General features: G+C 44.6%; 1 protein-coding gene across 1 annotated transcript in view; it reads right to left on the reverse strand.

The window, feature by feature from the left end:
* The window catches only part of LOC143925259 (uromodulin-like), a 172,170-nt gene that overhangs the window by 10,535 nt on the left and 133,704 nt on the right, over positions 1–27,931 (reverse strand). The window contains exons 12-17 of the mRNA XM_077449850.1: positions 27,205–27,297; positions 23,759–23,961; positions 19,662–19,822; positions 18,259–18,501; positions 14,527–14,689; positions 12,766–12,883 (exon numbers count right to left, since the gene is read on the reverse strand). Coding sequence (XP_077305976.1) covers positions 12,766–12,883; positions 14,527–14,689; positions 18,259–18,501; positions 19,662–19,822; positions 23,759–23,961; positions 27,205–27,297 — 981 coding nt within the window. The remainder of the gene's footprint in view (positions 1–12,765; positions 12,884–14,526; positions 14,690–18,258; positions 18,502–19,661; positions 19,823–23,758; positions 23,962–27,204; positions 27,298–27,931) is intronic.

The following is a 27,931-nucleotide window of genomic DNA, read 5'->3' on the forward strand; positions in this document are numbered from 1 at the left end:
GGCTGAGGTATGAGCTGTGCTGCATTTAAAAAACCATCTGGGGGCGTGGCTTGGTACCCGAGGAAGATGGACGCTACTTTCTAAAGCTCTTACTCCCAGAGGTCCTGCAATCAGCCCATCGGCTACCTACAAACGTGCTAATATGGGGAGCACATCGCAGAACACTTCGGGTCTCCGCTCTAGATCACCCAGGAGCCAAGACGCCCTCAACAGTCAACACATCCCGGAAATTTTCCGAGCGCGGCCTAGAGGACATGCACCGGACCCGCACGCAGTACCTCGTGAGGCATCGCCTCACAGCAGAGGGGCACACAGATCCCGTAGCAGAAGCCCGCAGGCTCACTCACCGGATCCGCCGACACCATCGGCTCTCAGCATAGCGGATCTGAAGGCAATGACTGCAGACATAAAGGGAGCTCTAACGGCCGCAGTGTCGGAGCTACGCGCTGACTTTCAAGCTATGGTCATGCGGGTAGAGGAGGTGGAGGAGACGCAGGCCCGACATGATGTTACTCTCTGCAGGATTCAACAAGTCTCCGAATCCCATGCGATACACCTGAGGGATATAAATCGCCACTTGGAAGACCTCGATAACCGTGGAAGAAGACGCAACTTACGGGTACGAGGTCTTCCTGAATCTGTTGAGCCTGCCATGCTTAACCGCTCTGTCACGGCCATCTTTAACGGCCTACTGGAGAGGCCTCCTGATACGCCTATTCAACTGGAGCGCGTACATAGAGCTTTGAGGCCAAGGGGAAGAGAGACTGACCCTCCACGGGACGTTATATGCTGTCTCACGGATTACCTACTTAAAGAAGAAATAATGCGTAAAGCTAGAATTGGAGGGAGAATACAACATCAAGGCGCTGACGTCAAAATATTCCAGGATTTATCGGCCATTACTCTGCAGAGGAGAAGAGAACTACGACCTATATTAGATGTTCTGAGAGCACGTGCGATCCCGTACAGGTGGAAATTCCCCCTCTGCCTTTCTGTTACACAGCATGGTCAAACTGTCAACCTCAGAGTCCCAGAAGATTTGGACCACTTCTGCAACACTCTCCATCTACCTTTCATAGATGTACCCGACTGGTATAGTGACTTTCGTCTACCTGTACTACACAGAGCTGAATCAATGGAAGGCATAGCAGAGGCAGATAACTTCAGCGTCAGCAGACGCAGAAGGGCTCACCCTCCCCCTGCCTCTCCCAGAGCACAAAGAAACCGGCGTAACAACAGCCCAACAGCCTCGCCTGACCTTAGGAAGCCTAGGAGATCTTAACTCAAATTTTAGGAGAGTATGATTTCTCAGAAGCGAAGACCAAACGGAGAAAAAGAGAATGGAGGAGACAGTTCCCGGTTCATGGTTGGACATGTTGTCCGTTTACCTCTACAACTCACTCCTCTCTTCAAAAGTTTGCGACGCAGAAACCCTATCTCCTCATTTTCATACTCATGCGGTCTGACTAAAGAAGACTGCGCAACCCTGATGGAGGCTGCAACTGGATGAATACTGCGGAATAAACTGCTTCTAGTACTGGTGACTTTTTTTTTCTTTCTGGGTTTTTTTTTTTTTTTTTTTTTTTTTCTTTCTCTTTTTTTTTTTTATTATTATTTTTTTTTTTTTTTTTAATTTTTACAAGGTATGTCACTTAGAACTTTACTAGGACAGGCCAAATCTTGTTTAGCCATAGTTATGTTTGATATAACAGTTCTTGTCTGTAAGGAACATATACTTTCTCTAACTAGTTACACTACCTATCTCGTCGGTTTTCTAGCAGAAAGATAAGGAGCATTCTGTATGTCTGCCAAGATATCAATCCACATAAATGTGTACTCATTGAAGCAGACCTTGTGGATAGATATCTCTCAGGTCATTCCCCCAATGTTAACTTTATCGTTACAGTTTTTCACTTTGCATAAACGTTGAATATGTTTTTACTAAACTGCTTAGCAGAACCATACGCCCTCCTTGATTGTGATTTCATAAGAATAGATTTGCGAAAAGTCGTGTACTTGCATCCAGATAACACGCCTGGTTGACATTGTTGGGAGGGACAGAGACATTACGTCTTTATTACTTATGCCACAACTTAACTTGCTACCAATATTCCTCTTTATTTACCTATGTGTAGACAATGAATTTTGATCATATACTTACTTTTGTTGCATGTGCTTCTGCCCAAAACGCATGTACATCTTCGCACGCTAAACACATGTTTAGTCAGTATAGTTACTTTACTGCCTGCATTCTAAGAACGTTCGCACCCCTTGTAATTGGTTAGGCTCTACTCTCAATCCCATTGTCCCACTACCTTTATCCCACCTGCATACTCGCAATGGTATCCATCATACTCTGTCATGACCTCAAGGGATACGGAGAATCTTTTCATTCCTACTCGGTTACCAATCACTCTCGACCACAGAAATCTCTGTGAGATTCATCTGACCCTCACTGGTTATTTTCTGTCGGGAAATTCTTATTTATATTTCCCGACCCCAGTGACGTATATACCCTACCCCTTCACTGCCTACCACACGTAACGCTTGCATACTCCTCGGTTTACACCCCCGTACCCCTTCTCTCTGACATCCCTTTTATTCCTCCCCCATCTTCGTTATAGCTACATCTTCGCATCCTCTTTTCGTTTCCTTTTTCGTGAACTCCGCTGCTCGCCTATAACATTTACAGATATTCGTAACGCAAACAGCTCTTATACCATTATGCACCCTCGGAAGAAATCCAATAAAATTGATGGTGACTCCTTCAAGATCATATCTATCAATGCGAACGGTTTAAATACCCCTGAAAAACGTACCCAATTTCTGGCACATATGAAAACCATGAGAGCGGATATTGTTTTCGTTCAGGAGACTCATTTTAGCTCTCAGCTGCCGCCGAAACTTTCCAATTTTTACTATCCACACAGTTTTCATGCGACTACACCTAACTCTAAAACGAAAGGGGTCTCGATATTATTGTCTAAAAATGTACCTCTCCAAATCACGGATACTCTAATTGATGACCAGGGTAGATTCGTCTTCCTCAAGGGCTCGATCTACAATAGACCAATCACACTAGCTAACATATATAGTCCCAACACAGCCCAAGTTCCCTTTTTTAGATCAATAACGAACCAATTAGCGACTTTCCAATCTGGCATTTTAATACTGGGAGGCGACTTCAACGTCCCCCTGGACCCCCTGGTGGATACCTCCACAGGCATATCCCACCTCCCGTACAGGGCTTTAAAACAAATAAAACTGACTCTTCAAGGCCTCATGCTTCATGATACCTGGAGAACCCTGCACCCGACCGACAAAGACTATACATTCTACTCTAAGCCTCATAACAGGTATTCTAGACTGGACTACATATTCCTGACTCAAACAGACCTACCGTATTTAACACAAGCGACGATAGAACCCATGCTATTGTCAGATCATCACCCCATCTCAATCACGTTGACATTGCCAGCTACACGGGACCGAACTCACATCTGGAAACTAGACTCATCTATCTTGACTGATATTGCAAGAGTTGCAGAGTTGCAACAATGCCTCACTGATTATTTTGTGCACAACAATACACCGGACACCTCTTATATCACCCAATGGGCCGCCCATAAGAGTGTAATAAGGGGCAAACTTATCTCTCTTTCGGCTGCAAGTCGCCGTGAAAGGAAACAGCGATTATCAGACATGTTCGCAAAACTTAAGGTCTTAGAATTGACTCACAAACGTACGCGTGCCGCACAGACATTTCAGGCCCTACAAGACATCCGCACCTCCATTCGTGAAGAATTAGGGAAATCCGTCCGAAAGAAATTTATGCTTTCTCAAAAACAATTTTACGAATTTGGCAACAAAAATGGTCACATGCTGGCTCAAGCACTAAAGACCAAACAATCGAAAAATACAGTACATGCCTTATACTCACCCAATGGACAAAAACTGACGACTAATGCAGATATAGCCAGAGAGTTTGAACGTTTTTATTCTAAACTTTATAACATTGATAACGCACACCCTAATGCTCCAACTCATGCAGCTAGACAACAGAAAATGACAGAATTTCTAGAACATTTCTGTCCTAAATTACGAGACCCTGATATTGTGTCTGAAATGGATAGTCCTATTACTCCGTTAGAATGGACAAAGGCTCTTAAACAGACCAAAAATGGTAAGAGTCCAGGCCCCGATGGACTACCAGCAGTGTACTATAAGACTTTTTCAGGGGTCCTTCAAGACCCTTTCAGACGGGCCTTCAATGCCATCTCAGACACCATGCCACTGCATCAAGATTTGCTTGAAGCACACATTGTGGTACTCCCTAAAGGAGACAAGGATTCGACTAAGGCTGAAAACTACAGACCCATCTCTCTACTCAATGTAGATCTGAAATTATTTTCCAAAATAATAGCCAATAGACTCCTTCCGCTCATCCCCCGATTAATTTCTTGTGACCAGGTCGGATTTGTCCCTGGTCGTGAAGCTAGGGATAATACGATTAAGGCTATCAATCTGCATCACCTTATCACAACCACCGGTCAGAAGGGCTTCTTTCTCTCACTCGACGCGGAGAAGGCATTCGATAGGGTAGCTTGGGATTATATGCACAATGTTTTACGAACAATTGGTCTAGGACCTCAGATGATGTGTTTTATCCAATCGTTATATCAGAATCCGACAGCAAAGATCAGAGTAAACAGCACCTTGTCGAATGCCTTCTCCATAAGCAACGGGACCAGACAGGGATGCCCTTTATCTCCGATTCTTTATATCCTTACATTAGAACCCTTCTTAAACAGCTTAAGGAAAAATCCTGACATCACGGGTATCCACTCCAAAATAAGAGAATATAAAATAGCGGCATATGCCGATGATATCTTGCTGTTCCTCACCAATCCCCTCATCACGATTCCAACACTATTGAAACAATTCCATATATTCAACCTACTATCCAATCTTAAAATAAATTTCACTAAATCTTATGCCCTTAACATCTCTTTATCACAGGCTCTTGTAGAACAGTGTAAGCTTAACTTTCCCTTTCAGTGGACGAACGAGTCAATCACGTATTTAGGCACGCAAATCCCCAACAATCTGAACGATTTATACATAAAAAACTACCCACCCATATTGAATAAAATTATACTGGATTTAAAACAGTGGAATAAACCGATTTTTTCATGGTTTGGTAGGGCCGCCATTCTAAAAATGAATATCCTCCCGCGTATCCTATATTTAATACAGGCATTGCCTATTAAACTCCCTCCGGCCTTTTTTAAATCCTATCGACAGGCTTGTACCAATTTTCTTTGGGGTCAGGGGAGGCCCAGAATTAGCTATACACAACTTTCTATGCCCAAAGATAGAGGTGGTATAGGTCTCCCAGACATCATGAATTACTATAAAGCTACGCATCTAACGAGGATTATTGATTGGAACATACATGCTCCTTTCAAGGACTGGGTAGACCTAGAAGCCTCATTCGTAGACTCCCCGCTTCGGTCACTACCGTGGCTGCCACGGTTCAAAATACCTACCACAGCGAAGTCACACCCACTAATAACATCGACACTACGGAGTTTCTATAACTCGTGCTCACAAAACGGCGTCTCCACGAATATTGGACCACTGACTCCTTTGAAACAGAACCCAGACTTCCTGCCAGGTTTACATGAGACTTTCCTTATTAGACACTGGAATCAAGATATGATACTAGCGAAATCCTTTTACAAAAATGGCCGACTGTTAACAGCAAACCAATTAGCGATGGATCTACAGAAACCCCCAATACCTATGTGGACTTATCAACAAATAAGACATTACTTAACACACATTAATCATCACACCGACTGTTCTAGACAGCTGACCCCTTTCGAACTACTATGCTCCTCCAAGACGCCCCAGACTCATCTCATATCCCAGACACACTCCCTTTTATTTCTCAAAGATCATCCGGAAAAATCTTTAGCTTGCAAAGCCTGGGAAAAAGACTTAGAAATTTCACTGTCCAGGGAAGAATGGGAAAATATATTTCTCAACATACATAAGGGCACTTTAAACGTCTCAACCCAAGAGAACGGATTTAAACTCCAAAGTCGCTGGTATAGAACACCCACTCAAACACACATTTGGGACCCCCAGACCACAGACGTTTGTTGGAGATGCCAGCAACATCGGGGCACTCTTATCCACCTCTGGTGGCTTTGCCCGGCCATACAAACCTTTTGGCAGGACATACATACCTTGATCAAGAAGATTACAGGAGCGGACATACACTTCACACCAGCCCAATACCTTCTTCATCATAATACTTCTTCTCCATCCTCATATCGCAAATCATTAACGCTTCATCTCATTAGCGCGGCCAAACAATGCATTCCAGTACACTGGAAGTCTACTTCCATCCCCTCTACCAAAGAATGGTTACGAAGAATGAATAAAATAGCTGAACTGGAAGAATTAATTCATATACACAAAGACACACCGACAAAATTTGGATCGAAATGGGCCCCTTGGAAACAATACGTAACTACCCCTGAATTTCACAATATAATCCAGTCATAACATGCCTGAACCATCGACATTACGTAGGTAAACATGCTATGGCATCCGAGAGATACAAATTATTCCGTCACCCGGCGATGCGGGACGGTACCCTCCTATATCTTTTCTTCCTCGATGTGCTCACTAAAAGGATATATTTGGTCAACATCACTACATAATCCAACTTCTAGGGTAGATGAGCAGCGGAGTTCTCTTACATATATTCCCTGCCTCTTACTAAAACTGTCCTTTTCGACTCTTCCCCTCTCCTCGTAACTTTCTTTATCATCCTTGTAGCTCCCTTACCCCCCCCCCCACCCTTCCCCAATAAGCTCATATTCGATGTTAAGCAAGCAGACACGTTCTACTCCCCCCCCGTCTCCCTTGTTCTTTTTTATAGTATCACATCTGGTTATCCTGTTCTAAGTCATACGGAACATTATTAGATCTATCAGCATAGCTCAGACCTCGATATTATTATGAGCTGTAGAATGATCCTGTAGACATTTGTAATTTGCTATTGTACCCTCCAATGGTTCTACATCTCAACCATTCTTGTATGATGTGTTCAATGTGTTATCTGATATCTTTCTGTGACAAGTATCTGTCATATGGCATTTATATGTTCTGTATTCTGATATTCAATAAAAAATTTTTTGGAAAAAAAAAAAAACCATCTGTATGTGGTGATCTGTGTTCCCCTTCAGAAGCTAGGATAGGAAAGTCTTCTAGTGTGTGCTGGATGAGCGATATTGTGGAGGCAGGGGACTGTGGACATCCCTGGGGCTGTTGTGGGAGGCCCCCTCCACATACCTCTGCATGAAGTATGTCCCTCCAGGGAGAAGAGCCTGTCACTCCAGTGAGGGCCTCGTGAGGCGGCTGCTCCGCCGCCATCTTAGCTATTTCGGCCGCTCCGGGGAGGACAGCGAGACGGGTGTTCAGCCCTCTCCTCGCTTTCCCTTTAGGCATCCGCTAGTGCCCTGGTGTCGGTGGGAACCTCCGCCGTTCGTTTCGCCGCGTTATTCGGCGGCGTTCAGCTGCTGGGCGAGCGGAAGGGCTGGGACGTTGCGGAGCCCTGTGTTCAGGCGGCCATCACAGGGCGCCGCGCATGCGCACTCAAATGTTTATTTTCCTTTCCCGATAAGCGACAAGCATCGCTGGCCAGGTCCACACTGCTGCGGTGATCTGAATTGGATTCCCGCCAATACCAGGCACTGTAATTGGTATGAATCCTAAGGGAGAACTCCACGCCAAATAAAAAAAAAAATGTCATGGATTCCCCTTCGGAGGCATACCGGGCCCTTAGGTCCGGTAGGGATTTTAAGGGGAATCCCCTACGCCGAAAAAAACGGCGTGGGGTCCCCCCCAAAATCCATACCAGACCCATATCCGAGCACGCAGCCCGGCCAGTCAGGAAAGGGGGTGGGGTCGAGCAAGCGCCCCCCCTCCTGAGCTGTACCAGGCTGCGTGCCCTCAACATGGGGGGGTGCTTTGGGGAAGGGGGGGCGCGCGCCCCCCCACCCCAAAGCACCTTGTCCCCATGTTGAAAAGGACAAGGGCCTCTTCCCGACAACCCTGGCCGTTGGTTGTCGGGGTCTGCGGGCGGGGGGCTTATTGGAATCCGGGAGCCCCCTTTGATAAGGGGGCCCCCAGATAGCGGCCCCCCACCCTATGTGTATGAGTACTGTACGTGCCTGCGATTCAGAACTCCTAGTGGTTTCTTCTTGCTTCTTACTTATTGGCTCATATCTATGAAGGGCATCTTCATTGACCAATTGGCAGGGAGGGGTTGGCCTGTGTGTTCAGCTCCAGAGTCTTGTAGACATTGGCTTATTATAGCAAATGCTATAATCACTGTAGGCCCTCATAGTTCCCCAACTTTAATCCATCCCTAACAATTATCTATCGCCTGTTCCTACCCTGGTCATAACACTTAAATAGACAGTGTAGCCATTCTCTTTTAAATGTATTAAATAGGGATAATGCTTCAGTGAGAAGGGCTAAACTTTAGGGATAGGTTAAAGTAACATTAAAATGTTTGTAAACCCTCATATATACCCAGTGAAGGGAACAGCCTCAGGTGATACACAGAGATGAAAGAGACTAGGAAAATAAATAAATAAAAAAATGAAAAATTCCATAAAACTATCCCCTATTTTGTAGACGCTATAACTTTTGTGCAAACCAATCAATATACGATTTTTATTTTTTTTTAACCAAAAATTTGTAGAAGAATACATATCGGCCTAAACTGAAGAAGAAATTAATATTTCTTATATTTGTTGGGGGATTTTTATTATAGGTATTTATTAACCGGTTCCCGACCAGCGCATGCCGATGTACGTCAGCAGAATGGCATGGGCAAGCAAATGGGTGTAACTGTACATCCCTTTAAATTTCCCGCCAGCGGCGCACTCGCATGCTGGTCGGGAACCCCATGAGTCCAGTCGCGGGTCCCATAGACTCGATCGCCATGGGCATAGCCGCAATCGTCTCACAGGGCGGCTGAACGGAGAGATGCCGTTGTAAAGAGCATCTCCCCGTTCTGCCTAGCAACTAGTAACGCGGATCTCTGCTCCATGTGATTGGAGCAGAGATCAGTGTTCACTAAATGAAAGCCCAACCCCCCCACAGTTAGTAACACACCCCTAGGAACACTTAACCCCTACACTGCCATCCACTGGTTAACCCCTTCACTGCCAGTGTCATTTACACAAGAATCACTGCATTTATATAGCACTGATCATTGTATAAATGACAATGGTCCCAAAAATGTGTCAAAAATGTCCGATGTGTCCGCAATAATGTCGCAGTCACAATAAAAATAGCTGATCGCCACCATTACTAGTAAAAAACGAATTATTAATAAAAATGCCATAAAACAATCCCCTATTTTGTAAACGCTATAGCTTTTGCGCAAACCAATCAATAATCGCTTATTGTGATTTTACCAAAAATATGTAGAAGAATATGTATCGGCCTAAACTGAGGGAAATTTTATATATATAAATATATTTATTATAACAAAAAGTAAAAAATAATGCGTTTTTTTCAAAATTGTCGCTCTATTTTTGTTTATAGCGCAAAAAATAAAAACCGCAGGGGTGATCAAATACCACCAAAAGAAAGCTCTATTTGTGGGGAAAAAAGGACGTCAATTTTGTTTGGGAGCCACGTCGCACGACTGCGCAATTGTCAGTTAAAGCGACGCAGTGCCGAACGCACAAAGTGGTCTGGTCTTTGGTCCGGGGAGTGGTTAAAAGTAAAACAATTATTTTTTTTTATTTTTTTTTTTAAATTGATATTCTTTTTTTTAGTTTTTGTGATACAAACAAAAAACGCAGAGAGGATCAAATACCACCAAAATAAATCTCTATTTGTGAGGGGGGGGGGGAGACATTCATTTTGTTTGAGGACAGTGTCGCACGACCGTGCAATTGTCAGTTAAAGTGACGCAGTCCCGTATCTCAAAAAAATGGCCTGGTCATTGAGGGGGCAAATCCTTCCGGTCCTAAAAATGTAAAAGATATAAATGCCAAATTTCAAGAAGATTGGCCTTAACTATTAGGCTAAAAGTACTGATTATGCCCAGATAGTTCCCTGGGGTCTCCTTCTCATATTACTGTAAGAGCGACAAGGATGTGGAATCCCCTTCCACAGGCGGTGGTCTCAGCGGGGGGGCATAGATAGTTTCAAGAAACTATTAGATAAGCAACTGAATGACCGCAACATACAGGGATATACAATGTATTACTGACATGTAATCACACACATAGGTTGGACTTGTGTCTTTTTTCAACCTCACCTACTATGTAACTATTTGTGATTCAGTTATGTTTCAGTAGATTCTTTGTACATCAATCTGGTATACACCTTATAAGGGTTCCCATTTCCTCCCCCACGATTGGTCTTCATCTATTTTACATTGTAGAGAATGGGCGATGTCTATGAGACATACGACAACCACTTCTGCCCAAGTCCTCCGTGCTCCGGGAATAATCTCGGTTCTAGAAGGAATTTTGGTGCTATGGCATCATGTGGGGCTTACAAATAGATAAAAATCATTAAGCATAAAATATATATATACATTTTTCCAAAGATGTGATTTTTTTCATATGACTTTGCTTATGCCCCGAATCTCGGTGATGTAAAAGATATATATGCTAAATTTCAAGAAGATTGGATAATATTTAGAGGTTGCACACATTGATCACTTTTATCAAAGCAAAGTCTGTGGGCTTCACTTGATAAGAAGTCCTATACAACAATGCCGGATGAAGAAAGTGCCGTTCAAGGCTTTCTAGAAGAACAACGAGTGAAAATGGTTAACTACATCCAAAATGTTCTAAAAGATGGAAGTCATCCAAGAGACGACTACAAAGAGTTATTACAACTCTCACTTCTGTACCTAGAAAGTTGGTCTAAAAACAACTTCAGTTTCAGGATCCCAGGGGGCACGGCATCAAGCAAGGTGGATGGCAAAGGCAGGGGGCACGGCATCAAGCAAGGTGGATGGCAAAGGCAGGGGGCACTGCATCAAGCAAGGTGGATGGCAAAGGCAGGGGGCACTGCATCAAGCAAGGTGGATGGCAAAGGCAATCTATGCACTTAAAATTGTCCTCTTCACTAAAGAGTTGACTATTCCTCAACGACGATTGGAAGGAATGAAGCGGGTCGCCCATTTTGTCAGCCCCGTATATGTTCGCTTTTGGCATAAGGCAATTGTAAGTCGATGGGCTCCAAAGAATGATTTGGATATGCTGCAGCTTTTGAGCATTTACCCCGATGCAGATGTCAAAAAATGTGCTCTCACAGGTGCTAAGAGACACCTTTTGGTGTCTGTCAGAAACAAACGTAGGATTGGCTTTTTTGGATGAACGTATTACTCAGACTGTTAAGGAAAATATGACTAAAAATTTAGAAACCAAACCTGCAAAGAAAAAGGAAGTGCAACGATTAGAGGGTAAAAACATGTTTTTTTGAAGGAAAAGACCTGAGCCGTTTCGTTACTAATAAAACAAAGACGTTCTTTGAATTGTTTGGGATCCACAACGTGACAGAATACAAGGGATTGCATCATTCAAAGTTGATTAATATAACACATCTTTTGCCTATCATATTACCTATAAATCTTAGTGTATAGTTTTAATAGTATTTTAACCTCCCTGGCGGGATGATTATTTCTGATTTTAGGTGCTGAAAGCGGGACAATTATTTTGCATGGAAATTTGGCATTTTATATTGTAGGCCTGCAAATCTTAGGAATACAGTAACTCTCTTAAATCTGTTCAAACAAGAGTCTAACAGACATCCCGGGTATGATAAAGTTTATAATATAATAAATAATTATAAAAAATGATTCAATTATGTAATCAAATTCAAAAACACAGAAATTTGCTCATTTGCAGAATTGGCGCTGTCCTTAGATTTAGTGTTTGATGACGAATTTCCCCACAAATCGCTATCGCTCAATTCTGCAAGTGATTATCATTTATTATCGCTGTTTTCTAGTTGTCTAAAATCACTTTTGACATAAAGGGACAGTTTTTGGTTGCTATGGACAACCTCCAAATTCCAGGCAGAAAAAACAGTATTTATAATATAAAAGTGCACGCAGGGCACTGGAAAGACCACTAGGGACAAAGGAGGTGTGTATTTTTGTTTACACAGTACTGTAATCTGTAAGATTACAGTACTGTGTGTGTGTTTTGAATTTGGCGCAGATCTCCTCTGTCGTGTGCCGTAACGTCGCAGGGAATGGAGCTCGGCGGCACTCGGGCACCGTGTGAATCGAGCGGAGGACGGCTCAGTCACACAGCGCGGAGGACATCGCTGGATCCAGGGGACAAGGTAAGTAACCTCTCCCTGTATCCAGCGATGAGATCCCGAGTCTGGCTCGAGGGTTACCGCTTATGGTACTGAAATCCCAGCCCGAGCCAGACTCGGGATCACCGCCAGGGAGGTTACGTTTGTGATTTATAGTTTTCCCAATAAAAGTAATTAACATTGAAAAATCATATTTTCTGCCTACTTTTACAAAACAGATCAAAGTGTGCAACCTCTAAATATTATCCAGTCTTCTTCAAATTTAGCATATATATCTTTTACTTCACTTGTACAGTTTATTTTTTCCCTTAGAAAATGAATATATATATATATATATATATATATATATATATTATGTTTATGTATATCCAATCACAAGTTTACCTAATTCCACTCCTGATCCCGTACCTGATCCCACAATAGGTCCAATTGACAGAGCACCATCATAACTCTGGGGGGCTCTTCTAGTTCCTTCGTTTCGACTGCCTGCTTCGTCACAGACCTAGAAACAAAGAAGATCATTAAGAAAATAGGGACTTGTGACACGGGGTCACCCATATAAGATCATCACAGTATTCACAAGGTACGCTGATGAGCTGACTGATCGGTGGTCACATCTTATCCCTCTCATACTGTATTTAAAGAAAATGCATTAAGGGAATGGAGCCCAATGCTTTCCATTGCACCCCCCCACCTTCCCATAATCGGAGCCTGAGCTCCTTGCTTTGGTTTGTGCTGGAAGTGAGGATATGTAAATACCTTCTGTTCTAACTACTTAAAGCAGAGTTCCACCCATTGAAAAGTCAGCAGCTCCAAAAAGTGTATCTTCTGAGGTTTAATAATCAGACACCTACCTGTTCCAGGGTCCAGCAATGGGGGCTTACCAAGCCCCACTCCTCTCCGTGGGGGTGGCATTCTAACTGTGGGTTCCTGGCTGTGGCTTCACCGCCGGGCATGCACTGAGCATGCGAGAGCCGCGGTGAGCGCTGTGAATGGCTGGGTGATCTTCTGGGACCTGTGACGTGTTCCAGAAGATTGCAGGGAGGGGGGAAGAAGTGATCTTCCTTCTGATAATTGGACACTGATCAGCACTGGTAGGTTACACTGATAGGCAGCACTGCTAGGTGGCACTGGTGCACTGATTGGAACCACTGGTGGGCATTGATAGGTGGCAACCATGGGCATTGATAGGTGGCACTGGTGGGCACAGGCAGGTGGCACTGGCAGGGGGTACTGATTGGCACTAATGAGGCAGATGCACCTCTTCCCTCTTCGGGACCAATGCCCCTTGCACATAAGCCAATGATCGGCTTTTTCTTCTCCTCATGCTGTCAGCGTGAGGAGAAAAAAAAACGATTAATGAGCTTTTGTTTACACACGTGATCAGCTGTCATTGGCCTATCAGCTGATCACCTGGTAAGGGGCCAGGACTGGCCCCTTACTCGGATCTGTGATCACCCGAGTCTCAGTGACTCAGTGATCACAGCATGCGCCATGCAAGGGGCGAGTGGGGAGCGTGCAAAGGGGACAACCTCCCGGAGACTCACAGTCCGCACTGTGGCCGTCATTCGGCTATAGCATGGACGCCAAGCGATTAACGATCCTATTGGATAACTAATGCTATAACTTGGCAAAAGAGGAGACATATGGCAGAGGAAGCTTGAGGAGCAGATACCGGAGCCGCTGCTGCCCGCACTCCAGGAGAAGATACCACAGCGCCACCACACCCGGGGTGGCGGGGTGCTGTCAGTGTAGGGGGTGTGTTGTTTGTTTGCCGCCCTCCCAAAAAAAGAACTCACCAGCCGCCACTGTTCTGTGTGCAGTCTTGTTCTGCCATCTGTTGGCATGTTACGAAACTAGTCACGAAACCCACCACCTCGTATAGTTGCAGAATTGTCCAGTATGTGGAGAATCGTAGAGTTCATGGTTTGCCCCGGCTCCTTACATTGTGTAACTACATTCAGGAGATTCAGTGATTAGCAAACTGGTCGTATTTTCTGATTCATATTAGACAATAAAAGCCATCACATCAATCGTTTTGAGTGTATGCCTCGTTGTTGCAGGTATCCTGGTTTATGGACTCCGGGACTAGACCAGCTTTCTTATCTGCTCTAACTTTCTTTATATAGCGGGAAATCTACTTACAGGTGCACAGGATCCAGTGCCGGAGTCACACAGGCTGACAGCGCAGTGTAGAAACACGCGGCTAGAGTTTCCAACAAACTTGAACATCTTCACGGAAAACCGTCCTTTACCGGAGACACCGTTCTCTTCAACATTTATGGTTCCATCTGCCTTGTTTTTACAGCTAAAAAATAAATGTAAGCGTGAGATAAAAGGAAATTTTACAGATACTAATTTTATACACATTGTACTAAAATACTTTATTCATAGAACTGGGAGTAGAAGAACCGGTGCAACATGCATAATAAAACAGAGGAAAAAACATACACTATAAAACCCTGACCATAGCAAAAATGGTCGCGTAAAACAATGAGATCAATAAAAAACAAAACAATAGGTGACTAAACTGTAATGAGAGGGGGAGGGGGAATCAAATAAAAGAACAAAACAGGAAGTGCCGACCTTAGTGTAGAATTAAGATCTACAATAGACATTTGTTTTTTTCGGAATTTGTTTTTTTTTTAAATTTTGACAAAATTCGTTAATCAGGAAATGAAAACCCATTTAGCAAACTTTCTTTCATTTTTCAAAATTTCCAAATTAAAAAAAAAAACATTGTAAATTAAAAAAAAAGGAAATTCAGAAATTTTAAAAAAATTCAGGAAATTAAAAAATGAGAAATTAAACAAAAAAAAAATCAGAAATTCGAAACCCCCAAAATGAACTATTCTAGGTATTGGAATTTCCTTTCAAATGTGTCTGTTAGTGACTGTAAAGCCGCGTACACACGTAGCCGCCTGTCCGACGTACTTAGTTTGGCGGACGTCCGCCAAACTGTCCGTCTGAATTTTCGAACGGGCTACTTGCCCACACACAGCACTTTTTCAGCGGACTAATACGGCGAACTAAGTCCGCCGTACTAAGTCCGCCGTACTTTCGAAATGAACGGACTCGCCCACACACGCGGAGGAAAGTCCGCTCATTTTGAGCACGTCTCCAGGTAGGCGGGGCCCGGGAAGGAGACATCGCTGGACCCGCCGCTTGGTATGGACTTACAGGGGAACCCCCAATGCCGAAAAAAATCTGTGTGAGGGTCCCCCCCAAGTCCACAACAGACCCTTGTCCGAGCACGCTACCCGGCCAGCCAGGAAAGGGGGGCCAGCAAGCGCCCCCCCTCCTGAGCCGTACCAGGCCGTGTGCCCTCAACATGGGGGGGTGCCTTGGGGAAGGGGGGGCCGCGCGGCCCCCCCACCTCAAAGCACCTTGTCCCCATGTTGATGAGGACAAGGGCCTCTTCCCGACAACCCTGGCCGTTGGTTGTCGGGGTCTGCGGGCGGGGGGCTTATCGGAATCCAGGAGCCCCCTTTATTAAGGGGCCCCCCGGATACCGGCCCCCCACCCTATGTGAATGAGTATGGAGTACAATGTACCCCTACCCATTCACCTGTAAAATAAAAGTACAAAAAAAAACACAACACACGAGATAAAATACTTTATTGCACAGCTCCGGGGGTTTTCCGTCTTCGGGGGTCTTCTCGCCGGACTCCTCCGCTATCTTCTTGTAGCTCTTTTGCTAGCGGAGCAATCCGGCTTTCTTCCTCGCCGCCGGCCTCTTCTTCCGACTTCTGGGGTCTTGTCCCCCTCTTCGGTTCTTCTTCTGGGCCACCGCGCCTTCTTATAGCTCTTTTACAGGCGGTGGCCCGGTCTTCTGTCGCCGCTGCCGCCTTCCGTTCTTCTTCTTTTTCTTCTTCTTCTCCTTCTTCTCCTGGAGATGTTGACTCGACGCTCTCTCCGGCCACAATGCCAGGGACGCCCTGCGCTGCCACTTATATAGGGACAAGAGGCGGTGTCACATGGCTTTATGTCACATGGGTTGGTCACATGGGTTGATGTCACATGGGGACTGTGACATCGTAAGGGGGCGGGGTCACCATGTGACACCAATCCATGTGACATAAAGCCTTGTGACACCTCCCCTTGTCCCTATATAAGTGGCCGCGCAGCGCGTCCCTGGCATTGTGGCCAGAGAGAGCGTTGAGTCAACATCTCCAGGAGAAGAAGAAGAAGAAGAAGAAGAAGAAGAACGGAAGGCAGCGGAGGCGACAGAAGACCGGGCCACTGCCTGTAAAAGAGCTATAAGAAGGCGCGGTGGCCCAGAAGAAGAACCGAAGAGGGGGACAAGACCCCAGAAGTCGGAAGAAGAGACCGGCGGCGAGGAAGAAAGCTGGATTGCTCCGCTAGCAAAAGAGCTACAAGAAGATAGCGGAGGAGTCCGGCGAGAAGACCCCCGAAGACGGAAGACCCCCGGAGCTGTGCAATAAAGTATTTTATCTCGAAGGTTGTGGTTTTTTTTGTACTTTTATTTTACAGGTGAATGGGTAGGGGTACATTGTACCCCATACTCATTCACATAGGGTGGGGGGCCGGTATCCGGGGGCCCCCTTAATAAAGGGGGCTCCCGGATTTCGATAAGCCCCCTGCCCCCAGACCCCGACAACCAACGGCCAGGGTTGTCGGGAAGAGGCCCTTGTCCTCATCAACATGGGGACAAGGTGCTTTGGGGTGGGGGGGTCGCGGCCCCCCCTTCCCCAAGGCACCCCCCATGTTGAGGGCACGCAGCCTGGTACGGCTCAGGAGGGGGGGGGGGGGGGGGGCGCTCGCTCGCCCACCTTTCCTGGCCGGCCGGGTAGCGTGCTCGGACAAGGGTCTGTTGTGGACTTGGGGGGGACCCCCAAGCCGATTTTTTTCGGCGTTGGGGGTTCCCCTTTAAGTCCATACCAGGCAGCGGGGCCAGCGACGTCTCCTTCGCGGGCCCCGCCTACCTGGAGACCCGCTCGAAATGAGCGGACTTTTCTCCGGGCGGGAAAAGTCCGCTCATTTCAAAAGTACGGCGGACTGGCACACACACGGCCGGATTGTCCTCCGAAATGCGAGTACGGCGGGCAGATTGATGTGCAACACGAAATTCTAAGTCCGACGTACTGTCGGGTCAAAAAAGTATGCCGGAGGCTACACACGGGGGGATTGTTTGGCGGACTTGAGTTTGCCGGACTTTTCCACCGGATTGTTTGATCGTGTGTACGCGGCATAACAAATACAAATTTATCCAACGTTACCAATTATACAAAATTATGAACGCCACATCTAAACGAATGGAACATAATGAATTAATAATAATAAATTCAAATAATAATAAAAACATTTTATTATTATTCATTTGTTCTGTTCCATTTGTTAAGATGCGGCATTCGTTATTTCAGATAATTCGCAACTTCAGATAAATGTGTAATTGTTACATTCACTAACAGCCAAATTTGAAAGGAGATTCCAATATCTATAATTTAATAGTTAAGTTATTAGTTAGTTATTATATTTTGATTTTCGGGGGTTTTTTTTCGAATTTCCAAATTACTGATTTATTCTTTTATTTTTTATTTTTTGGATTTTCCAATTTTACAAATTTTAATTTTTTCCAAATTTCCTTTTTTTTTTTCAAATTTAAGAATTTTTTTGAATTTGTAAATTTCCATTTATTTTTTCTTTTGCGATTTTTCTCAATTTTTTTTTTTTTTGAATTTACAAATTTACGTTTTTTTTTTTAATTTATGTTTTTTTTTTTTAAATTGCAATCATAATTAATGTTCCAAAAGTTTTGGCTGGACACAAGGTGGATTGAACCATTCAGCAGCTTCTCCTGTCTCTGCACACCGGATGTAGAGATCATTAGAGGGATCTTCTTGCTTTGAAAAGTACCTGTTTTGGATGAAGTGATATTTCATGGGGTCGTTCTCGTCATTCGATGGGGTGGCGTAGCAGTTCTTCATCACCAGAACAAGATTTGACGTGTCCCCCGGAAAGAAGACTCCGCCATACAAGAATTCCTTCGTGGACATGGCGACTTCTGATCCCGAGTACGGAGTTGTGTAGTTGCTATTTTTATACAAAGCCATGTAGACCTTGAACTGTCCCTTCCCTGCAACTGTGATAGATATAAATCTGCATTTCAAAGAGAAAAAATAATGATAAATAAATCAATTAAATATAATACTAGTGATTTAAATGAGAGTTAAAAGATAAATTAGTAAAGATTGGAACGCATAGAAACATTGAAATTAGAAGGGCTCAGTCATAGTTACAAACAATAAAGAAATACAAGGGTTCTCTGCACAACTGTAGGGTAGATGACCGAGGCCGACATACAGATCATACCATACGAGACAGGATTGGCCCTTCCACAGTGAGATTCGGGGGAAAAGACATCCGTAATTTTCATTAAGACTCCAGAGGATTATTTCAGGATTATCCAGAAGGATGTATTCATGTTCGGTGTCCCTCAACTTCATCTAGTGGCCCCATAGCGCTGTATTGTACTACTGTCCATCATAAAAGAACTTTGGTTCAGAAGATAAAATAGCCAAAAGCCCCGTACACACGAGAGGACTTATGTCTGACAGACTTCCGAAGGAGTTCTGCCGGAGTTCTGCTGGAGTTTCCGACAGAGTTCTGACGGACTTTTCGACTGAGCGGACTTGGCCACACACAATCACACCAAACTCCGACGAATTGGAACGTGATGACGTACGACTGGACTCGAATAAGGAAGTTCATAGCCAGTAGCCAATAGCTGCCCTAGCGTCGGTTTTAGTCCATCGGAATAGCACACACACGAGCGAATCTTTCGGAGGGACCGGGTCCGACGGAGTTCCGTCTGAAAAATTTGAAGCATGTTCCATTTTCTAAAGTCCGTCAGACTTTTGCGAATCAAAAGTCTGTTGCAGCCCACACACGATCGAAAAGTCTGACGGAATCATTCCGTCGGACTTTGGATGTTGAAAAGTCCGCTCGTGTGTACGGGGCATAAGGATCAGTTGTCTTTGCCCAATTTGCACACAATGAATACACATGAAGACTTTATGGAGGAATGGCTATAAAATATACAATATTTGGAAATAGACCCCCCTATATGTATTTTTCTGCTGCGGCGCATTCATTCTTGTGTCTCCTCTTGGATAACCATCTATGAAAATCTTGGTTGGGTTGGTCAGATTTGATGGATCGGCCTCCTAATATGAATCCAGCCAGAAGCCAAATTACTAAGCAGGCCATCGTTACACATTTTCCACTATCCTTAGACTCACAAATTCATTTTCTTTTACCTGAAGATAGGATCGGGAACCGTATTCAGACTGGCTATCATATCCAACTTGTAGGAGCACTGCAGGGTTGCAGTCAGGGTTTTGCCACCTGGGGTGGTTCCAAAGGTGTCCACATTAATAGTGATAACAGTCTTATAGGTGATATGGGTGTTGTTTGTTTCCTTAATAGAAACAAATGAGAAAAAAATAATTACAAAATGTTATTAGATGCATCTAGTCCCTCCTCTCCCATCACACACACACACACACTAATTGGCACACAAAGGCCACACAAATGCAATGGAACTTCAACTATGGGATAGAGCCATGGGAATTCCTTTTTTTAACAAGTTGCCGACCAGCCGCCGCAGTTATACTGCGGTAAGTTGGCACGGCTGCGCAAATAGACATACCGGTACGTCGGTTCGTGCGCTGGATTTTGCCGACGCTCGCCCGTGGGTCCGGCAGGCCCGATGTCCGGCAATCGCAGGAAAGAGAGCCATTACAGGGTCCTGTCAACGTAAAAAAAAAAAATTCCCGTTCTGACAGAGGAGAAGAGAAAGAGATATGCTGTTCCCAGTGATCAGGAACAGCGATCTCTCTCTTCTACTAGGCAGCCCATCCCCCCAATACAGTTAGAAACACCTACCAGTTAACCCCTTCATTGCCCCCCTAGTGTTAACCCCTTCCCTGTCAGTGTCATTTATACAGTAATCAGTGCATTTTTATAGAGCTGATCGCTGTATTGGTGTCACTGGTCACCAAAAAGCTGTCGCTTAGGGTCAGATCTGTCCACCGCAATGTCGCACTCCCGCTAAAAATCACAGATCACCGGCATTACCAGTAAAAACAATAAAAAAAAAGTCTCAAAATCTTTTCCCTATTTTGTAGACACTATAACTTTTTTGCACAAACCAATATATGCTTATTGCGTTTTTTTTATTTTTTTTATCAAAAATATGTAGAAGAATGTATATTGGCCTAAACTGATAAATACATTTGTTTTTTGATTTTTTTTTGTTTTTTGGTCATATGTATTGCAGCAGAAAGTAAAAAATATTATATATTTTTTTATTTTTTTTCAAAATGATTGCTCTTTTTTTTTGTTTTTAGCGCAAAAAATAAAAACCGCAGAGGTGATCAAATACCACCAAAAGAAAGCTCTATTTGTGGGGAAAAAAAGGACAATTTTGTTTGGATACAACGTCACACAACCGTACAATTGTCAGTTAAAGCGATGCAGTGCCGAATCGCAAAAAATGGCCTGGTCAGGAAGGGGGTAAATCCCTCTGGGGCTAAAGTGGTTAACACCCATCCAGAGAGTTTAAAAAAAAAAGTTTTATATGTTGCAAACTCAGTTTTAGAAATATAGAGTTTGAGGAAGTGGCATGATATCCATACTGATATGTGGCTCAGTGAATTTGTGATAGGTGAGGAGACTGAGGGGGTGAGGGGATGAGTAGAGGGATAGATCTGATGGTGTCGTCAGCATAGAAGTAATTTTTCAAGCCATGGGAAGTTATCAACTGGACCAGGGAAGAGATGTAGAGAGAGATTAGGAGGGGCCCAAGGTTGGAGCCTTGGGGTACCTCAACAGGATGTGGAAGAGCAGCGGAGGAGTTGGGGTTGTACATGACACTGAAAGTGTGCTGAGATAGGTAGGAGGAGAACCTGGAAAGAGCCGTGGAGGCCAAGGGAGTAGGGTTTATTGAGGAGGAGCAGGTGGTTGACTGTGTCAAAGGCAGTGGAAAGATCTAAGCCCTTGTACACACAGTTGGAAAATCTGACGTGATGACATTATTTCGTTACGATGGGACTACGTTCAGGCTAGTAGCCAATAGCTTTGATGTAGGAATTTGATCTGAGCATGCGTGGCACTTTGTCCGATCGGAGCATTTTGTTGGAAAATGTTACCAACAAGTTGGAAAACTTGGTCCATCGGATACTGATGGAGACCACACACAGTCAGAAAATATCCGACAAAACAGTCCGATCGGACACATTCCGTCGGAATCTCCGACCGTGTGTACAAAGGGCTAAGAGTACGAGTATGGCATAATGGCCATTGGCTTTCTTTCAATAATTTTTATATGCAATAACCAGATATGATTAAAGAAAAAGGACATTGCATCAGAATTAACGTCATTGAAGTATGAATAGATAAATCAAACAAGAAGTTGACAAGTACATAGATCATGGTAATAATAGCAAAGATATCTGTCTTGGGTCCAACTTCATGGATAAAGAGATCATAGTAGCAAGAAGAAAGTGGAATACCGGTTCTATTGTTAAGAAATAGGTTACTTTCAGAAATAAAAAGGACAAATACACAAGCAATGAGAACTTGGAGAGGTAGAGAGAAGAGGGAAAGACCTAAAGAAAGTATAAAGCAAAGAAAAATAATATATGGTTTAGAGAATGAACAGGCACCAAGGTTGCTCATGGTGGCCATTGGTTTTAGCAGTTAGTCGGTGGTTGGTGAGTTTCACTAGGGCCGTTTTCTGTGGAATATTGTGAGTGGAAGCCGGGCTGTAGGGAACCTGTTGTTGTCAGTGAGGTAGCAACTCATACGATTGTAGACAAGGCATTCAAGAACCTTGGAGGCAATTAGGAGCAGGGAGATGGGTCTTAAAGCGGTGCTTCACACACAAAATTGAACCTCTGCTTTTCAGAACCCCCCTCTCCGTTGTCACATTTGGCACCTTTCAGGGGGGATGGGGGGTGCAGATACCTGTCTAAGACAGGTACTTGCACCCACTTCCGGGCATAGACTCCCTTGGGAGTCTATGCCTCTTCCTGTCCCACCGCGCTGTCTGCTGGGAAACACACGGGTCCCAGAGACAGCGCGGGCCATTCTCATTGCGCTGCATGACTCGCGCGTGCGCAGTAGGGAACCGGGAAGTGAAGCCGCAACGCTTCACTTCCTGATTCTCTCACGAGAATGCTGCCGGCAGCAGCTGAGAGCCGAGTGATTGCTCGGCTTCCGACATCGCTGGACTCCAGGAAAGGTAAGCGTCCATTTATTAAAAGTCAGCAACTGTAGTATTTGTAGCTGCTGGCTTTTAAATATATATATATATATATATATATATATATATATATATATATATATATATATATATATATATATATATATATATATTTAGGTGGACTCCCTATTTAAAGTGATTGTAAAGTATTTTTTTGTTTGTTTTTAAATAACCGACATGGTATACTTACCATGCCCGGATCCTCCTCTTCTCGGGTCCCACTTTGCTGCTCCTGGCCCCTCCCTCCTATCGATTACCCCCTCAGCCAGCAGCTTCTTCTGGGGGACACGGGACCCTGACCTGGCCCCATCCCCTTTTTTCCCCCTGATTGGCTGACAGCCGCGGGAGCCAATGGCGCTGCTATTGTGTCTCAGCCAATCAGGAGAAGTGTTCCTGATTGGCTGAGACATTCGTGGACATCACTAGATAGAGATGGGGCTCAGGTAAATATTAGGGGTTGCTGGGGGGGGCTGCTTTTTATCTTAATGCATAGAATGCACCTTCTGCCTTTACAACCCCTTTAGGATATTCAAACAAGTGGGGTTCAGTGAGGCTTTTTTAAGTATGGGGGTAACCAGTTCATGTTTGATTGGAGAGGGAAAGGTGCCGGAGGAGATGGAGAGGTTGAAGATGTGGGTTAGAGCGGTGGGCATCAACCCTGTCCTAAGGGCCCACTAACAGGCCAGGTTTTATGTATTACCTTGATGAGATGCAGACTAGAATATGGCAATCACTGAGCGGCAAATGATATCACCTGTCATGTATTTCAGTTATCTTGAAAACCTGGCCTGTTTGCGGGCCCTAAGGACAGGAGTTGATGACCACTGGGTTAGAGATTTTAGGATTGAGCAGGAAGTGTGGTCGTAGTAATTGTGAGGGGACAGAGTCCAGGGGAGAGGTGGTGAGGTCGGCCTCGGAAAGGAGTTTGTCAACTTCCTGAATGGCAACAGGGCTGAAAGAGGAAAGTATTGAGTGTGGTGTTGGACCTGGTGTGTTGGTTGGAGGAGAAACATGGACACTGGATATCTCATCACGAATTGTGTCCATGTTGTTTTTAAAATGACTGGAAAATTATTAGAGAACACTTACCTGGACTCCACAACTTCTGACTTTTAGAGGAGCCAGGACTGTGAAGGTATTTGTGACGGGGTCATCCTGGAAGTTATAGCAGGCGGTATCCTTCACATGACTCTTGTTGAAGTAAATGCTCAGGTCATTAAACTGACACTTATGGAAGGCGGCGGTCATCTCAAACGACCCGCAGGTCTTCTCAGGAACAACCTGTGACAAAACTTTCAATGGAACAAGAATATATTTCATTATCTTTCAGGGGCCCCGTCACATATTCCTAAAATGGCAGCCAACATGAAGAATTTCCAGGATAATGGAATTAAATAGAGAAGGGGGTTTTGGGTAATGTAGGAGGAGCTGGAAAGACTGAAAACGGCTTTTGCAATGAGTTTGGATTATTACCTTAAAGCTTACATTAGATGAGATTTTAATGGTTGGATTTCCATTTACTTTAAGGCCCCTTTCACACTGAGGCGGGTTTCAGGCGCTATAGCGCTAAAAATAGCGCCTGTGTAGCGCCTGAAAAAACCGGCCCCTTTCACTCCAGTGTGACACTGCCTGCGCCCCCAGCCCCCCGTTTTACTTACCTGACCCCTCAAAAATCCCACGCTTGCCCCCGCCGTCCTTTTCACTGTTCAGCCTGGCCGCTGATTGGCTGGAGTGGATGGAAAGCAGCGCAGCCATTGGCTCGCGCTGCTGTCAATCACATCCACTGACACGGAGCGCCGGGGGGCGGGGCCGTGTGATACAGCGAGCGGCTATGGCCACCGGGTGTATCACGGGAGCGCACCCGCAGGTGTTTCTCAACATGAATGTGAGAAGTACCTGCGGGAGGAAGCCAAGACAGCCGTCGAGGGACCCCAGAAGAGCAGGTTCGGGGCCACTCTGTGCACAACGAGCTGCACAGTGGAGGTAAGTATAACATGTTTGTTATTTTAAAAAAAATCCCTTTAAAGGCTAATATGCAAGCTATGCAACAGACAACACCAGCAATAAGGGGTATCTTCAGGTGTATACTGTGCTGGAGGCACACAACACCCACTAACTCCTGCAGATGCCTGTATTAGAGAACATCAGCAATAAAGGGTATATATACAGGTGTATACTGTGCTGGAGGCACACAACACCCAGTAAGTCCTGCAGATGCCTGAGAAAAGAACACACTGTCCCTGCCTATCTTGCTCTTTTCCTGCACGCCAACACGCCAACACACTACACAAGGCCGCCGCACTGGCGGCCTTATATAGTGTGGGGCGTGTACTAAACCTCCTGAGCTATAATTGCCCACAGGCATCCTGCCTGTGGCCAATTATGTCTCTCCTCGCTGCCGGCGCTGTGATTGACCGCTCCGGCGCTGTGATTGACCGCTCCACAGTCGCCCTGGAAATACCGTATTTTCCGGCGACCTTTTACACTTAAAAAAACTGACCAAAAAGCTGGAGTCGTCTTATACACCAGGTCAGCCCCTCGGATGTCTGCTGGATGTTCGGTAATACTGTATGTAGCTTCCGCTATACATACATTATATACTGCTGAGCCAATCCTGGTGAGCGGTGTATTCAAATGAATACAAAGCCTGCTCGGATTGGAGTCACAATCTCTGCCAATCCGAGCAGGCTACATAGAGTAGCCTGCTCAGATTGGCTTTGAGAGTCAGAGAGGCGCGGGCTGATGATGTTACAGCCTCTGCCAATCCAAGCAGGCTTTATATTCATTAATAGAATACATCGCTCGCCGTGATTGGAAGGATATGGCGATAGCTCCAGCAAGAAGGAAGAAATATGAAGCTTCGGAAGCCTCGGAAGGGGGGGGTCGTCTTATCTGGTAAGTACAGACAAAAAAACACTTAAACTGTAAGATTAGGGGGTCGTTTTATACGTCTGGTCACCTTATACACCGGGAAATACGGTACGTGAACCGGCTCCATAGAGAGGGGAGCCCACATCCAATTCGCGTAGGTGTGGACCCAGCCTTAATGGAAGAAATAGCCTTCCATGTTTTAACTGCCAGTCCCACCAGGTTCCGGAACTTCATAAATGTAACTGCCACATAAGGCTCTACCCTTTCAGAAAGTAATTTCCAGGACCACCTGGTCCCATCCTTCCTTATCTTGATTGCTAGTTCCACCAGTTTGTATTATTCCTAAAATTGACTGCCAGTCCCACCAGATCTAAAGCCTCATACACACGATAGGACTTTGTACAAACTTTCCCTTGGATTTTTGTACAAAGGGCGTCGGCCCTGAACTTGTATTGCATACACACGGCAGGACTTTTTCAGCCAACTTTCACCAAATTATGTGGTTTTTCTGCTCTTTACGCCACCTTTGGTCAACTTCTGTATTGTTGTCTGATCTTTTGCATTGGTTCTGAGCATGCCTGTTTGTACTTTGTACAAAAGTCCTATGGTTTTCTGTACACACGATCAGACTTTGCTCCATCGGACTTTTGTTGCCAGAAAGTTTGTCCGTTCGCACAGCCAACAAAAGTCCGATGAAAACCAAAAAAGTTTGTCTGATGGAGCGTACACACGGTCGGATGTTGCTCCAAAACAGCTAATTTGCATGTTTGTTGTCAAAAAGTCTGATCGTGTGTACGGGCCTTAACTCTTCCATATCTTGACCACCAGTCCTACTAGGTTGGACTGGTTTCTTAGTTAAGACCCATACACACGATCAGACTTTTTGACAACAAACATGCAAATTAGCTGTTTTGGAGCAACATCCGACCGTGTGTACGCTCCATCGGACAAACTTTTTTGGTTTTCATCAGACTTTTGTTGGCTGTGCGAACGGACAAACTTTCTGGCAACAAAAGTCCGATGGAGCAAAGTCTGATCGTGTGTACAGAAAACCATAGGACTTTTGTACAAAGTACAAACAGGCATGCTCAGAACCAATGCAAAAGATCAGACAACAATACAGAAGTTGACCAAAGGTGGCGGTAAAGAGCAGAAAAACCACGTGATTTGGTGAAAGTTGGCTGAAAAAGTCCTGCCGTGTGTATGCAATACAAGTTCAGGGCCGACGCCCTTTGTACAAAAATCCAAGGGAAAGTTTGTACAAAGTCCTATCGTGTGTATGCGGCTTTAGACTACCAGTCCCACTGGGCACCCCTTCTCTATCTATGTATCCCTAGAAGTATGTTTAAAGGATGTGGCCTAGCCTATATTTTGGTCTCATCCTCCCACATCAACCCGCCATGTGGGACAGACAGGGGCTTCCCAAACTATTCTGCACAATTTTTCACCATGCAATACAACATATTCGAAGACTGATTTGGAAATTATTAAAACATTTTGGCCAAACCACATTTCAGGAGTTCTCTCGTTCTATTTTCCAGTCATCAACAGCAATAAAAACCCAACTGATATTTTTACTATACTATTTTACCATTCTTAAGTCTATCCAACGTTTTAAAAAAAAAAACCTGGGGTAAAACTCCTTAAATTTTTTGCATACATACCGGTCACCTTATATGGATCTTTGCAAAAGCATCCAGATCGACTGCCCCTCAGCTGCCATTCCTCATCTGCTTTACATGTCTGTGTTGAAGCTCCTAAATGGAGAAGATTATTCTGATGGATACCAATCAAATCTCTGGGATACTTTTATAAATAAGATAATATAAAGAAGACGTAGTGATAAATATGGTATATGTCATAGAAAGAGTGGATTGGTTTGGAAACAATGAATCTGCAAATTGTGCTTTTTTTTTTTCCTTCTGTGCAAACACATTTATCTAGTCTGCAGAGAATTGTACAATTGTCCATCACCTTCTACCGAATCAAAAAGTCGAAACGGCAGTTCTCCCTGATTGGTATTCATGAACACGGATTAGCATGAGATTTTTCCAAACTGGATATTGTACAGTGATTACTGTACATCGTCACAAAAATGTTATTGAAATGAGCCTTTCATTTTGTATGGCTTGAGGCCAAGCTCAGGAGAGCTATCATTTGTGTTCCTGTTGGTGCACACACTATATTGCATCCAGGGCTGGGACAAGGCAGGAGCGGCAGGGGCAGCTGCCCTCCGGTACATTCTTTCATGTGGGTGGAGGAATGTCACATGATGGCTTCCCTGCCTTTCTCTGAAGAGGAGTTGGCTGTTGCTGCTCTGTGTCATTGAGCTCACATCGGGGCTCATTGCTGACACCTCTGGCCACGTTCTGCATGTGCACTCCTCCTGTG

The sequence above is a fragment of the Lithobates pipiens genome, unplaced genomic scaffold, assembly GCF_037356315.1.
Source record: "Lithobates pipiens isolate NorthernLeopardFrog02 unplaced genomic scaffold, aLitPip1_a1.2 Scaffold_22, whole genome shotgun sequence".
NCBI classification, from domain to species: Eukaryota; Metazoa; Chordata; class Amphibia; order Anura; family Ranidae; genus Lithobates; species Lithobates pipiens.